The sequence below is a fragment of the Hypanus sabinus genome, unplaced genomic scaffold (genome assembly GCF_030144855.1).
Source record: "Hypanus sabinus isolate sHypSab1 unplaced genomic scaffold, sHypSab1.hap1 scaffold_547, whole genome shotgun sequence".
Taxonomy (NCBI): domain Eukaryota; kingdom Metazoa; phylum Chordata; class Chondrichthyes; order Myliobatiformes; family Dasyatidae; genus Hypanus; species Hypanus sabinus.
The window spans coordinates 64,465-78,181 of NW_026781408.1; the positions used below are offsets into that span (position 1 = coordinate 64,465).

At 43.0% G+C, this 13,717-nt stretch overlaps 1 protein-coding gene across 5 annotated transcripts in view; it reads right to left on the minus strand.

The window, feature by feature from the left end:
- LOC132389361 (uncharacterized) overlaps nt 1–13,717 on the minus strand; it is a 79,186-nt gene that overhangs the window by 60,301 nt on the left and 5,168 nt on the right. For all 5 annotated transcript variants that reach the window (XM_059961880.1, XM_059961876.1, XM_059961878.1 and 2 more), the window contains 2 exons: nt 5,311–5,403; nt 4,208–4,291 (listed from right to left, as the gene is read on the minus strand). In XM_059961880.1, the coding sequence (XP_059817863.1) occupies nt 4,208–4,291; nt 5,311–5,371 (145 nt within the window). In that variant the 5' untranslated portion in view covers nt 5,372–5,403. The remainder of the gene's footprint in view (nt 1–4,207; nt 4,292–5,310; nt 5,404–13,717) is intronic.

Sequence of the window (13,717 nt, forward strand, 5' to 3'; positions counted from 1 at the left end):
ATCATATTCTTGAGGGTAGAATGAAACCTCTCCAAGGCACCTTGCCACTCTGGATGGTATGCAGATGAAGTAATTTGCTTAGCTCCCAATTTATAAACTATCTGTTGAAACAATCCGGACATAAAATTACTGCCTTCATCAGATTGTATTTCCTTAGGTAATCCAAAATAAGTAAAGAATTTTATAAGCGCCTTTATCACAGTTTTAGCTGCTATATTCCTAAGTGGTACTGCCTCTGGAAACCTAGACGAAGTACACATGATAGTCAACAAATACTGATAACCAGTTTTTGTTTTTGGTAATGGACCGACACAATCTATAATAACGTTAAAAAACGGTTCACCAAATGTTGGAATAGGTTGTAATGGAGCCACTGGTGTAACTAGATTTGGTTTACCCACAATCTGACAAGTATTGCATGTTTTACAAAACATCGCCTAATCTTTTCTTAGACCAGGCCAGTAAAAATGTTTTAAAATCTTGTCCACAGTTTTCCTTACCCCTTGATGTCCACCTAAGGGCACACTATGAGCTAAAGTAAATATCTCATTTCGATAAACCTTCAGGACAACTACCTGGTAAACAATATTCCATTCATCACTTGCAGGAACTGTAGGTGGTCTCCACTTCCTCATCAACACTCCTTTTTCAAAGCAATATCCTACTGGCACCTTCTCAATTTCAACATCTGGTAGAGCTTGTTCTCTTAATCTTATAATCTCAGGGTCTCTACTCTGCTCTGCTATCATCCCCTTGCGAGACAGAGATAAATCTTCATAGTCAGACTTACTGCAAGAATCTTGTTCAAACAATGAAGGTAAGGAAGTCTCTGACACATCCTCAAAACTCGAATCCTGAGATGAACAGTCATGAGTAACAACCTCATTCTGCACATCAATCTTTTTAGCCACAGCTCTAGTCACAACACAGGAAGAATCTGTGTTAGAATTCATCTCTGGTTCCTCTGACTCCATTGTCAAATGCACTTCAGGAAAAAATTGTCCAACTGCCAAGTCATTACCTAACAATAAAGAAATATCCTTCACAGGTAAGCTAGGCTGTAATCCTACTTTAACAAGTCCTGTAACTAACCCTTACTTTATGCAAATGTACAGGCATAAAGGCACTCCCAACACCTCATATATAATTTACCTCATCATTAAACTTCAATACACTGTCTAACATCAGTGATTGAGACTTTTATTGGCACTGGAGTAGACCCTTCTTTCAAGGATACAAACCCTTCAGTTATAAAATGATCATATCCACCTTTAATTTGGTCAGACTAACAAAACTTCATTTGTGTTTGTCAAAACCTGTAATTTACAGGTGTTTCAGTATGTTGCATGCAAGCATCTTGGACTGCTTCTTTCTCTTTCTTTTTCAATCGGAAACAGTTTGCTATTACATGGCCAGGTTTCTTACAATAGTTACAAATAGGACCAAACTGTCTTTCCTTCACAGGATTTCCTTCCTCTTTACCTTTCTCATTACCTAGTAATTTAATTTCTGGTTTACCTTGAATCTCCGTGTTATTTTTCCTCTTATAAATTCTGCCCCAAGGAAATTTATTCTTATGGATTAAAACATACTCATCAGCTAATCTACCAGAGTCCTGCAATGTATCAATATCCCTCTCATTTAAGTAGGTATTTACTTCAACAGGGATGCTTTGTTTAACTTCCTCCATTAAAATCAGTTCTTTCAATTTATTACAGTCCCCATTTACAAAGAGGAAAGCCATCTCTCAAAACGCACAGCTTTATCATAGGCAAATTCCACAAGTTTTTTCCACAGACTTCTTCAAACTTCTGAATCTTTCTCTATATGCTTCTGGGACCAATTTGTATGCTTTCAAAATCTGCTGTTTCACAATATCATAATCAAGTGCTTGCGCAGCAGTTAAAGCTATATAAACTTGTTGTGCTTTGCCTTTAAGTACACTCTGCAACAACACTGACCACTTATCTTTCGGCTACTCTGAAATCTGTTTTCTATTTCTGTTTCACTAAGTGGAGGGACCAATTTAATTTCTTGACTAACAACAAACGGTTTTCTAGAACCAGAAGACTGATTCTCAGACCTTAATTCCGCCATCGCATATTCAAATTCCCTCTTTTTATTTTCAGCTTTTGACCTATAACGCTCCAATTCTGCTTTACTTTGTTCCAACTTCATTTGTTCGAGTTGCAACTGCATCTCTAGATTACTTATTGGAAACAGCTCTAAAGTGGGTTCATCAAAATCACCCGAATCCACATAGTCTGATGTGATTTTTCTCTGTATTAGAGCCTTTGATGTAGACCTTGAAATACCTTTAAGTTCCAATCTACTAGCTATCTCAGACACCTCAGTTTTTTTCACCTTCGCTAACAACTCTGGCAAAGCCAGAAACTCAACAATATTCATTGCTGCCGAATTCCACTCACAAGCCAATCAGACAAAAGAATCCAGTATTCCCCTTTTCCAAAACACCGATTCAAAATAGAACAAACATGTAAACACAAAAATGGTTAATCCCGGATATACCCCCATATATATGTTACGGATTCAGCAGCAATAGATATAATGTGAGGCAGGGTTTTTTTTAAAAATAACAAATAAAAAATGTATTAAACACTGAAAAACAAACCCCCAAAAGCAACAAACATCTAACGTAACTGGAAATCAGCTGCTGTGCTGCGGTTTAAACAGTTCTTAAAGGAATAAAGCGAAAACAGTTCTTAAAGCAATGTTGCAAAAACAGTTCTTCAAAGTAGTACTGCAGAAGTTCAAAGTGCTTGCAGTCCATTAAAGGAGAGACGTTTTAGACAATTTAAATTCTCTTTCACGTCGTGTTGCTGAGGTTTCCAGTCGAACTATATTTTTCCTGGAGAATTTACGAAGGTGAAAATGAAATGGCTTAGAGGCACTGACCTTTCCTTTACAAAACTGTACCCAACCCTTTCTGCTAATATGTGCAGGGGTTAACACGGGCACAGCCAATGGATTCCTTCCGAATGAGGATCAAACAAGGTCGAACCTGTTTCACCATTGAAACTGACTTCCCTCGATCTTTTAACTCCTGAAATCTGATCTTCACTCTCCACTAATTTTTACCTGGCAGCATTGTAACGAAACTGCCAGCAATGAACTTTTAAACTTTAGGCTTTAAATAAAACCCCACCTTTCAACCAAACTGCATCATAATATTGGACCACGCAGTGGCATGGAGTCAAAATGGCAAATCCAGCCACGAACTGCCCCTCCTCACAGGGAGGGGTCCTCCTTTTATACCCTGTAAAAAAAAACTGTCATATGACCTCTACTGGCGGGAAAATGATGTCACCAATGGGAAGAGTGTAACTCCTCTGTTGACTGTGTGGTGGGTTGGGTGGTTCAGGTAATTGTTACCTTTGGCGGTAAAGCTCAACAGTCTCAGCGCCAGTTTGATGTAATGAAGTGCACACGTGATGTCATATCCTGGTGTGGGGAACGCACACGTGACAGCAGTGTGGGCCGGGCTTGGGTTGGGGTGTTCCATCTGTTGAGGGCTGCTTTTTCTTGTCCCCTTGAATATATCTCTCTTTGCAAAAGTCTCTGCTTATCCCTGGGAATATAGTAACACATCACCATGACTGTCCTGGTACTGCCCATCACCACCACCTTGCTCAGGGTTACTGTCAGCCTGCCTGGTCAATCCCTTCCTCAGCAAATCTCTGGAATATCTCACAAAATGCTGGAGGTACTCTGCAGCTCAGGCAGCATCTATGGAGGAGAAAAAACAATCAACGTTTCGGGCCAAGGACCTTCATCGGACTGGAAATTAGGGGACAGAAATTTGAGATATTGTCACACTAATTTCTATTCCTCGTGGTCCTGATCCAAAATGTCACATTTTTATTCCTGTCCATGGATGCTGCCTGACCTGCTGAGTTCTGCAAATCTTTTGTGTGTCTTTGTGTTGCCCAAAACTTTCAGCATCTGCAGAATGTCTTGTCTTCTGGAGTAACTCGCTATTTGAATGTGCATCACAATCTGTCAGAGGAGCAGGAGCAGACGGTAACTGTACTCCTTCCACGTGTGACTGTGTTTTCCCCAGAGATGTTGACTCTCTTTCTCATCTCTGTTCAGTTTTCACCAATGTTTTCTGAATTGCCAATATTGAATTAAACCCAGACACAGAATGAGCAGAGTATTTATAAATTAAAATAACTCGCCAGCATACCTGTATCATTTCCCGATGTTGACATCACTGGAACTCCTCCACTGCTTGCACCTTGACCCATTTTGAGGACAGGTGTGATCAGTTCTGAAACAAACAAAAACGAGGGTCAAACATTCACTGGGGTTTAAGGAGAACACCGTTTTGTTTTTAAACGGAGGCAAACACTTCCAAACATATTGGGCTTGTCCACTGAAGCCGTGACATTGCCTGGTCCTCCCACAGTCACACAATGTCCATTTCCACACTATCCATGGATTGTACACTGTGCCTGAATTCTCCAGGGTATCTACTCACTATATTACACGCAATTCCCTTTAAGGAACCATTCTTGTGTCCTGGGCTGGGAATGATGTGTCATGTGACAGCAGGCAGGAGGGGGCGCAGTGTGGTGTCAGATCCCGGTCTGAAACGGACTCGGGCTGGGGTGTTCCATCTGTTGAAGGCTGCTCTTTCTTGTCTCTGTTAATATACTCTCTGTTTTCAAAGGACTCTGCTTATTCCTGGGTGAATATAGTAACCCATCACTATCACTCTCCTGATACTGTCCATCACCACCGCTTTGCTCTGGGTTACTGTCTGCCTGCCCGGTCAACCCCTTCCTCAGACAATCTCTGGAATAACTCACAAAATGCTGGGGAGCTCAGCAGGTCAGGCAGCATCTATGGAGGAGAATAAACAATAAACGTTTCGGGCCAAGGCCCTTCATCGGACTGGAAATGAAGGAACTGTAATTCCAGATACTGTCACACTACTTTCTATTCCTTGTGGTCCTGATCCAAAACGTCAAATGTCTATTCCTCTCCATGGTTGCTGCCTGACCTGCTGAGTTCCGCCAATATTTTGTGTGTGTTGCTCAAACTGATCAGCATCTGCAGAATATCTTGTGTTATGTAGAATCTCGCTACTTTAATGTGCATCATAATCTGTTAGAGGAGCAAGAGCAGACACAAGTGACTGTTTCCTTCCACAAGTGACCGTTTCCCCAGAGATGTTAACTCTCTCTCATCTCTCTGCTCAGTTTTTCACAAACATTTTGTGAATTGCCGACGTTGAATTAAACCCAGAATCAGTAATTTATAAATTAAAATAATTCACCAAAATACCTGTGTCCTTTCCCGATGTTGATGTCACTGGAGCTCCTCCACTGCTCGAACCTTGACTCATTTTGAGGACAGATGTGATCAGTTTTTGCTGCTCTGTAACAAAAAAAATAACAGGAGGATCAAACAATCACTGGGGTTTAAAAGAGAACACTGTTTTGGTTTTAAACTGAGGCAAGGAATTCCAAACATCTTGGGTTTGTCCACTGAAACCTTGACATGGCCGGATCCACCTGTGCCCGTCCACCCACAGTCACACAATGTCCATTTCCAATCTCTCCATGGAACATAGATTGGGATAGGATTCTCCAGGGTTATCTACTCACTATATTACAGGCAATTCCCTTTTAGGAACCAATCTTGTGTCCTGGACCGGGAGTGATGAGTCTCCGGAATGGCAAGCCAGGTTGAACAGACAGCACCCATTGCCTTGGTCCTCCTACCACTGGTGGCGCTGTGGTGAGTAATGGACAACTGTTCCAGCAGTGTGGGCTGAATCATTTCTGCTGACGATCAGGCTTCTATTCCTCTCGTCACTGGATTATACAGATTTCTCAGTCACACCTGATTCTCACCGTCTCCTTTCATTTTAACATCACCTGGCATTGACACCAATGTCAATATATGATTTGTATCGAAAGAATAACACACTGACAACCTGAACAACACAATGTCACACATAGCATCGTGACATTTTGCCCTGAACAACTATCGTTCTTTCTGCAGGATTTCAAGACCATTATTAGCACCAAAACTTGATTAATATTTCTTTGAGCATATCACCTGGCTATTATCAGATAGTTAGTTATATGACACCTTGTTAAACACAATGTTGACAAGTCACACGTCCAAAACTGCCAGTTGGGATTAATCATCAAAATAAATGAAACAAAATGATGGAATTATTCAACAAGACAGTGAGCATGTTAATATTTCAAATGGAAGACCCTGTTTCAGAGCTGAGCCTGAGTGTAGGAGCCATGTATCTGTTCTCTATCAGCATTGCATCCTGCATTGTGTATTTATGATACTTTTTATGGTAATGTTGCATCACTGGGGTTGTAGTAAATGCAAAGGGAACCAGTTACATATTTGTGCTTTGTTCACTGTAGTACACAGCTGGGGACTGATGAATGTAATATATGTTGTTATTATCCACTCAGATACACTGAACTTACACTTGGGTACAGTGCAGTTTCATCGCTTCGAGATTGTATGTTTGCTGATTACTAATAAAGTACCCAACACATAGGCCCTACTTTTGTAACAATCATTATTGGAGCTGAGGGCACGTCTTGCAAGTATGACAAATCCGCGGATGGCGCCAGCAATGGCAGATTTGCTTGGTTGAATCCCACCGCTACATTCTCGACAGAATGACCTTGACAATTGTGGGGATGACTTACAGCAGACTAAAACTATGGAGTGTATGGACTTTGTCCTCCTACCACTGGTGGTGTTGTGGTGAGTAATGGACAAGTGTTACCGCAGTGTGGAACATCTATTCTTCTCTTTTCAGTTTAACATCATCTGGGATTGACGCTTCTGGCAATATATGCTTTGAGTCTACATAGAATCACTGACATCTCGAACAATGCAATGTCACAAATAACATCATGACATCTTGTCCTGAACCACGACATTTTCTCCTGCAGGACTTTAAGACCATTTTTATCACCTAAACTCAGTCAAGATTTCTTTGAACTTATCACCTGGCTAATATCAGATAGTTACAAGGCACCTTGTTAAGCACAATGTAGACCTGCCATACATCGAAAACAGCAAGCTGGGAAAAGAAGCTTTTGAGATAAATAAAACAAAATGCTGGAATTATTCAACAAGACAGACAGTATGTGAATATTTCAGGTGGAAGACCTGGTATCAGTGCTGAGCCTGTGTATCTGTTCCCTATCTGTATTGTGTATTTATGATTTTTTTTATGGTAACTTTTCGCATCATTCGTGGTGTGGTAAATGCAAAGGGAATCAGTTACATGTTTGTGCTTTGTTCCATGCAGTACACAGCTGGGGACTGATGGATATCATATATTTTGTTATTATCCTCTCAAATATGCTGAACTTACACTTGGCTACACTTCAGATTCATCGCTTCAAGATTGTACATTTGCTGATTGCTAATAACGGATCGAATACATATCACCGACATTTGTAACAATCATCACGGGAGCTGAGGGGACACCATGCAAAGATAACAAATCCGTGGGGTCGCTAATAACGGCAACTTGGTTTGGTTAGAGTTCACCGCTACATTCTCAACAGATGTTTCTCAATCAGCCGATCATTTAAAACATTCTGATGCACATAATGAATACTTTGCTTCATTATTCACAAGTGAAAGAGACCTTGGAAGTTGTGGGGATGACTTACAGCGGACTGAAACACTTGAGTGCACAGAATTTAAGAAAGAGGATGTGCTGGACCTTTTGAAAGTTTGATAAGCCGCCGGGACTGGATGAGATATAACCCAGGCTACTGTGGGAAGTGAGGGAGGAGATTGCTGAGCCTCTGGCAATGATCTTTGCATCATCAATAGGGATGGGAGAAGTACCAAAGGATTGGAAGTTTGCATTGTTCTTTTGTTCAAGAAAGGGACAAACAACCTCAGACTCCATCCTATCCAACTTCTCACACCATATTTATCCTCTCAGTTAATTCCCTCTCCCTCTTACTGCTGCTGGGATCCCTCCTTCCCTGGGGAACCAGCATCAACTGAAGGGCTGAGAAGTCTTCTCCTAACTGTCAGCGATACATCAGAAACCTGCCGCAGGAGATACTTCACAAACACCCCCAACTTACCTCGGAGAAAAATGTAAATAATTCAAAAAGCAGGACATTTACTTTGAGATTTGTTCCGCTTTGACGGGGAGTTCAGAGCGGGAGTGTGAGATGTGATCAGCAGGGTTAACAACCCCTCGGCTGGCCCATCTCCACTATTGGGTGCAACCAGTGATTGACATTGCTTTGCACCAATGGGAAGAGTGCAACTCCTCTGTTGATGGTAGGTGGGGTGGGTGGGTCAGGGAATTGTTACCTCAGCCAGTAAAGTTCAACCGTCTCAGTGTCAGTGTTATGTAAGGAATTGCACACATGACATCATATCCCAGTGTGGGGTACCCACACGTGACACCAGGCAGGTGGGGGCGCAGACTGATGTTAGATCCAGTGGTGGGGATCCCACATGTGGCACCAGGCATGTGATCCTGGTGTGGGGAACCCACGTGACATCAGACACATGAGGGCACAGACTGAAGTTATATCCCAGTGTGGGAACGCAATGGCGTCACGTGTGGGTGAGAGCTTGTTTTCAAAAGCTGTTCAATGGAGGTTTCAAATGATTTTAGTGGAACAACAAAGGAAACTTAACAGGTTTCATCACTGAATGCAGTGTTGTGTGAGGGGAAGTCCCCTGCTACATGCCTGGCGTTATGGAGTGGGCAGTGGAGCCTTTATCTTGTGTTGGGTTACAAAACCCCCAGTGTTCCTGGGGAGGACTTTCCAGTGTGATCTGGTTCGGGGTGCTTCAGTCAGTGCAGTATCTTGTTCACCACCCCTTTTGATACAGCCCACAACAGTGGTGTCAACAACGTACTTATATATGGTACTTAGCCACACAGTCACAGGTGTAAAGCGAATAGACTGGGGGCTGAGTACACATCTCTGTGGTACTCCTGTGATGATGGAGATTGTGGAGGAGATGTTTTTGCCAATCTGAACTGAGTGGGGTCTGCAAGTGAGGAAATCCAGGATCCAATTGCACAAGGATCTATTGAGGTCAGGTCTAGAAGTTTAATGAGAAGCTTTGAGTGGACGATGATTTTAAAGATAACCCAGTAAATTTTATTTTAAACTTACTCAGCATCCCTTATGAGGCAAATGACATCAAGCATTTGCAGCTCCAGTTCCTTAACACTTCTCTCAGGAGTTGCAGCTTGGTGTACTGGTGTAGATGTGGTTACCTGGAAAGCTGGAGGTCTCCCCGAATATCCAGTAATTTCTTTTTTATTTTGAATAATGCACAAACACCATTTTCAAGATGCTTGTAACATCCTGAACAGATTTTGCAGAAATGCAAAGCCCATATTCATTAGTTTTCTCTTCAGTCTAATACATTCCTTACAGCCAATGTTCACAACATCCTTTCCCTCCCCCCCCCCCCCCCAATCACCCCACCTCACGCTCCTGAGGTCAGTTGTCTATTCACTGAAGGGCATTGATCAGAGAATGAAAAATAATGCAACACTCCTTTGTGAGCTGTTACTGACCAAAATAAACTGAAAAAGCTCTGTATCACATGCTGTGAGTTTAATTTCTGTAATAATGAAATTAAAGTTGTAATTTACCCTTTTACCCTGCCTTGTGCTGCATTTAATTCAACCTGTGCTGGTGATGCTTCCCCAGGCACACTGCCCCGTGGGGGCGAGGGTCCTCTCCCAATTCCGACCCCGCAGACTATCCCAACACAAAATGGAAAGGAAACTGCTGTCCGTCCAGGAGGAGCGAGCATGTGCTGTGATTGTTGAAGCAAGCATGAGGGGGCAGGCCTTGAAATGAAACCCACAGATGCTGCAGAACTACGGTAAAATGAGATGGCTTTTTAGAACAGCTTATTGTTGAGCCCACTAGGGGATCATCTGTACTGGATTGGGTGTTGTGTAATGAATCAGAGTTGATTAGAGAGATGGAAGTGAAGGAACCCTTAGGAGGCAGTGATCACAACATGACTGAGTTCCTGTGAAATTTGAGAAAGAGAAGCCGAAATCCGATGTGTCAGTATTTCAGTGGAGTAAAGGAAATTACAGTGGCATGAGAGAGGAACTGGCCAAGGTTGACTGGAAAGGGACACTAGCAGGAAGGACGGCAGAGCAGCAGTAGCTGGAGTTCATGTGAGAAGTGAGGAAGATATATTCCAAAGAAAAAGAAATTTTCAAATGGAAAAAGGATGCAACCATGGCTGACAAGCGCAGACAAATCCAAAGTAAAAGCAAAGCAGAGGGCATACAAGGAAACAAAACTTAGTGGGAAGAAAGTGGATTGGGAAGTTTTTAAAAGCTTACAAAAGGGAACTAAGAAGGTCATTAAGAGTGAAAAATTGAACCATGAAAGGGAGGTAGCAAATAATATCAAAGAGGATAATGAAAGATTTTAAAGTACATAAAGAGTAAAAGTCAGGTGAGAGTAGATATAGGACCAATAGAAAATGATGCTGGAGAAATTGTACTGGGAGAAAAGGAGATGGTTAGAAACTGAATGTGTATTTTGCATCAGTCTTCACTGAGGAAAGCTTCTGCAATATACCGGACATTCAAGGGTGTCAGGGAAGAGCAATATGCACAGTCACAATCACGACAGAGAAAGTACTCAGGAAGCAGTATAGTCTAAGGGTAGATACGTCTTCTGGACCAGATGGAATGTACCCTCATGTTCTGAAGGAAGAAGCAGTGGAGATTGCGGAGGCATTTGCAATCATCTTTCAAAAGTCAACAGATTCTGGTCTGGTTCCGGAGGACAGGAAGATTGCAAATGTCACTCGGCTATTTAAGAAGGGGGCAAGGAAGCAAAAAGGAAATCTTGACATCAGTGGTTGGGAAGTTGTTGGAGTCGATTGTCAAGGATGAGATTACGGAGTACCTGGAGACATATGACAAGATAGGCCGAACTCAGCATGGTTTCCTTAAAGGAAAATCCTGTCTGACAAACCTCGTGCAAATTTTGGAGGAAATTACAAGCAGGCTAGACAAGGGAGATGTGGTGGATGTTGTGTATTGGATTTTCAGAAGGCCCTTGACAAGGGGCCACACATGAGGCTGCTAAACAAGATAAGAGCCCATAGAATCACAGGAGAGTTGCATACGTGGATTGAGCATTGGTTGATTGGCAGGAAACAGAGAGTGGGAATAAAGGGATTCCATTCTGGTTGGCTGCCAGTTACCAGGGGTCCACAGGGGTCCGTGTTGGGGCCGCTTCTTTTTACGTTGTATATCAACGATCTGGATTATGGAATTGATGGCTTTGAGGCTAATTTTGCTGATGATACAAAGATAGGTGGAGTGGCCCGTAGTGCTGAGGAAACAGAGTCTGCAGAGAGACTTGAATAGATTGAGGGAATGGGCAAAGAAATGGCAAATGAATTAGAATGTCGGAAAGTGTACGGTCAAGCTCTTTGGAAGAAGAAATAAATGGCCAGACTATTATTTAAGTGGGGAGAGAATTCAAAGTTCTGAGAGGCAACAGGACTTGGGAGTTCTCGTGCAGGATAACCTTAAGGTTAACCTCCAAGTTGAGTCGGTGGTGAAGAAGGCGAATGCAATGTTGGCATTCATTTCTAGAGGTATAGAGTATGGGCGCAGGGATGTGATGTTGAGGCTCTATAAGGAACTGGTAAGACTTCACTTGGAATACTGTGTGCAGTTTTGGACTCCTTATTTAAGAAAGGATGTATTGACATTGGAGAAGGTTCAGAGAAGATTCACTAGAAGGATTCTGGGAATAAGAGGGTTAACATATGAGGAATGTTTGACTGCTCTTGGACTGTACTCCTTGGAGTTTAGAAGAATGAGGGGGGACCTCATAGAAACATTTCGAATGTTGGAAGGCATGGACAGAGTGGATGTGGCAAAGTTGTTTCCCATGGTGGGGGAGTCCAGTACGAGAGGACATGACTTGAGGATTGCAGGGCGCCCATTCAGAATGGAGATGTGAAAACATTTTTTCAGCCAGAGGGTGGTGAATCTGTGGAATTTGTTGCCACGGGTGGCAGTGGAGGCCAGGTCATTGGGTGTATTTAATGCAGAGATTGATAGGTATCTGAGCAGTCAGGGCATCAAAGGTTATGGTGAGAAGTCGGGCGAAAGAGACTAAAGGGGAGATTGGATCAGCTCATGTTGAAACGGCGGCGCAGACTCAATGGCTGACTATCTGAATAGCTGACTTCTGCTTCGTCTTATGGTCAAATGGGCTCCAAGCACCGGACCCTACGACAGCCAATGGGAAATCCTGCAGACCCAAAAAGGGTCTGGTTATTCTTTCTCAATAGACGCACAGACAACAGGAACAGGCCTCTCAGCCCATCCAGTCATTCAATGACCCAAGACCAGTCCATCCTTGCACCCCAACACCACTCCAATCCAGATCAACAGTCTGTCAGGGTTTGCCCCCCAAAGTGGTGGATATGTCTGCTTACCACCACCGTGTGCTCAGACATTTCCAATGGTGAGCTTGTCCCTTCCCTCACTATTAATTGGCTCCTTCCCCCATCCTGCTCCTTGATCCCCCACTGGGACAAACATCCTCTGAGGCTCCATGCTGTCCTCCCCCCTCACACCATCTTTACTCTCTCAGTAAAATCCCTCACCCTCATCCTTCTGCCGGATCACTCACTCCCGGGTTTATAAATGCCCCAAATTACCTCGGAGGGAAATGGAAATAAATCAAGAAGTGGGACATTTACTTTGAGGTTTGTTACGCTCTGACGGGGAGTTCAGCAGAAGCAGGAAATGGGTTCAGCAGTGGCAACAATCTCTCGGCTACTCTGCTTCCGCGATTGGGTGTAACCAGTGATTGACATTGTTTCGCACCAATGGGAATAGCTCAGCTCATAAACCCTCTGTTAACCGTGGTGGTGGGTCAGGTGATTTTTACCTTATGCATTAAAGATCAAATGTCTCAGTGTGAATGTGACACAAGGAACTGCACGCATCACTGCATCAGATCCCGGTGTGAGGAACCCAGACCTGACATCAGGCGCAGAGTGACGTTATGTGTGGGTGAGATCTTGTTTTCAAAAGCTGTTTAATGGGTGTTTTTAATGATTTCAGGGTACAAAGGAGGAAACTTAACGGGCTTTATCACTGAATCCAGTGCTGTGTGACGTAAAGTCCCCTGATATGTGTCCGGCTTTGCCATGTTGTTGATGGCTGGGCTGCATGGCCTTTTTCTCGAGTTGGGTCACAAAACCCCAAATGTTTCCTGGGAGGATCTTCAGGGTGATTTGATCTGAGGTGGTTCAATCAGTGCGGTGTCCTGTTGTTCACTAATTTCATAAACAACGTGTTTGCTAGTGTAAACCAGAATTGCCAGCAGGGTAAACACAGATTTGTGTCAGTGAACAAAATCTCTGCATTCTTTGTCTCCTCGGAAACTAATCAATCTGACAATGTGGACCACAGATACCGCTTAATCTAAAACTGAGTGAACCATTCAGACAGCTGATCGCCGAGAGGAATCATGTTTGTTGGTCATTAATTTTCACCCAGAGTCATTTGAATGGAGTTAATGTAGAGTTCAGAGGTGTCACCATGAAAGGACAAACACTCTACAGTTTCCCTCCGACGTCCGGCCATAGGTAGTTACGCAGGGACCTCCTGCAAATGGCAGCACAATGCCAACCCCAG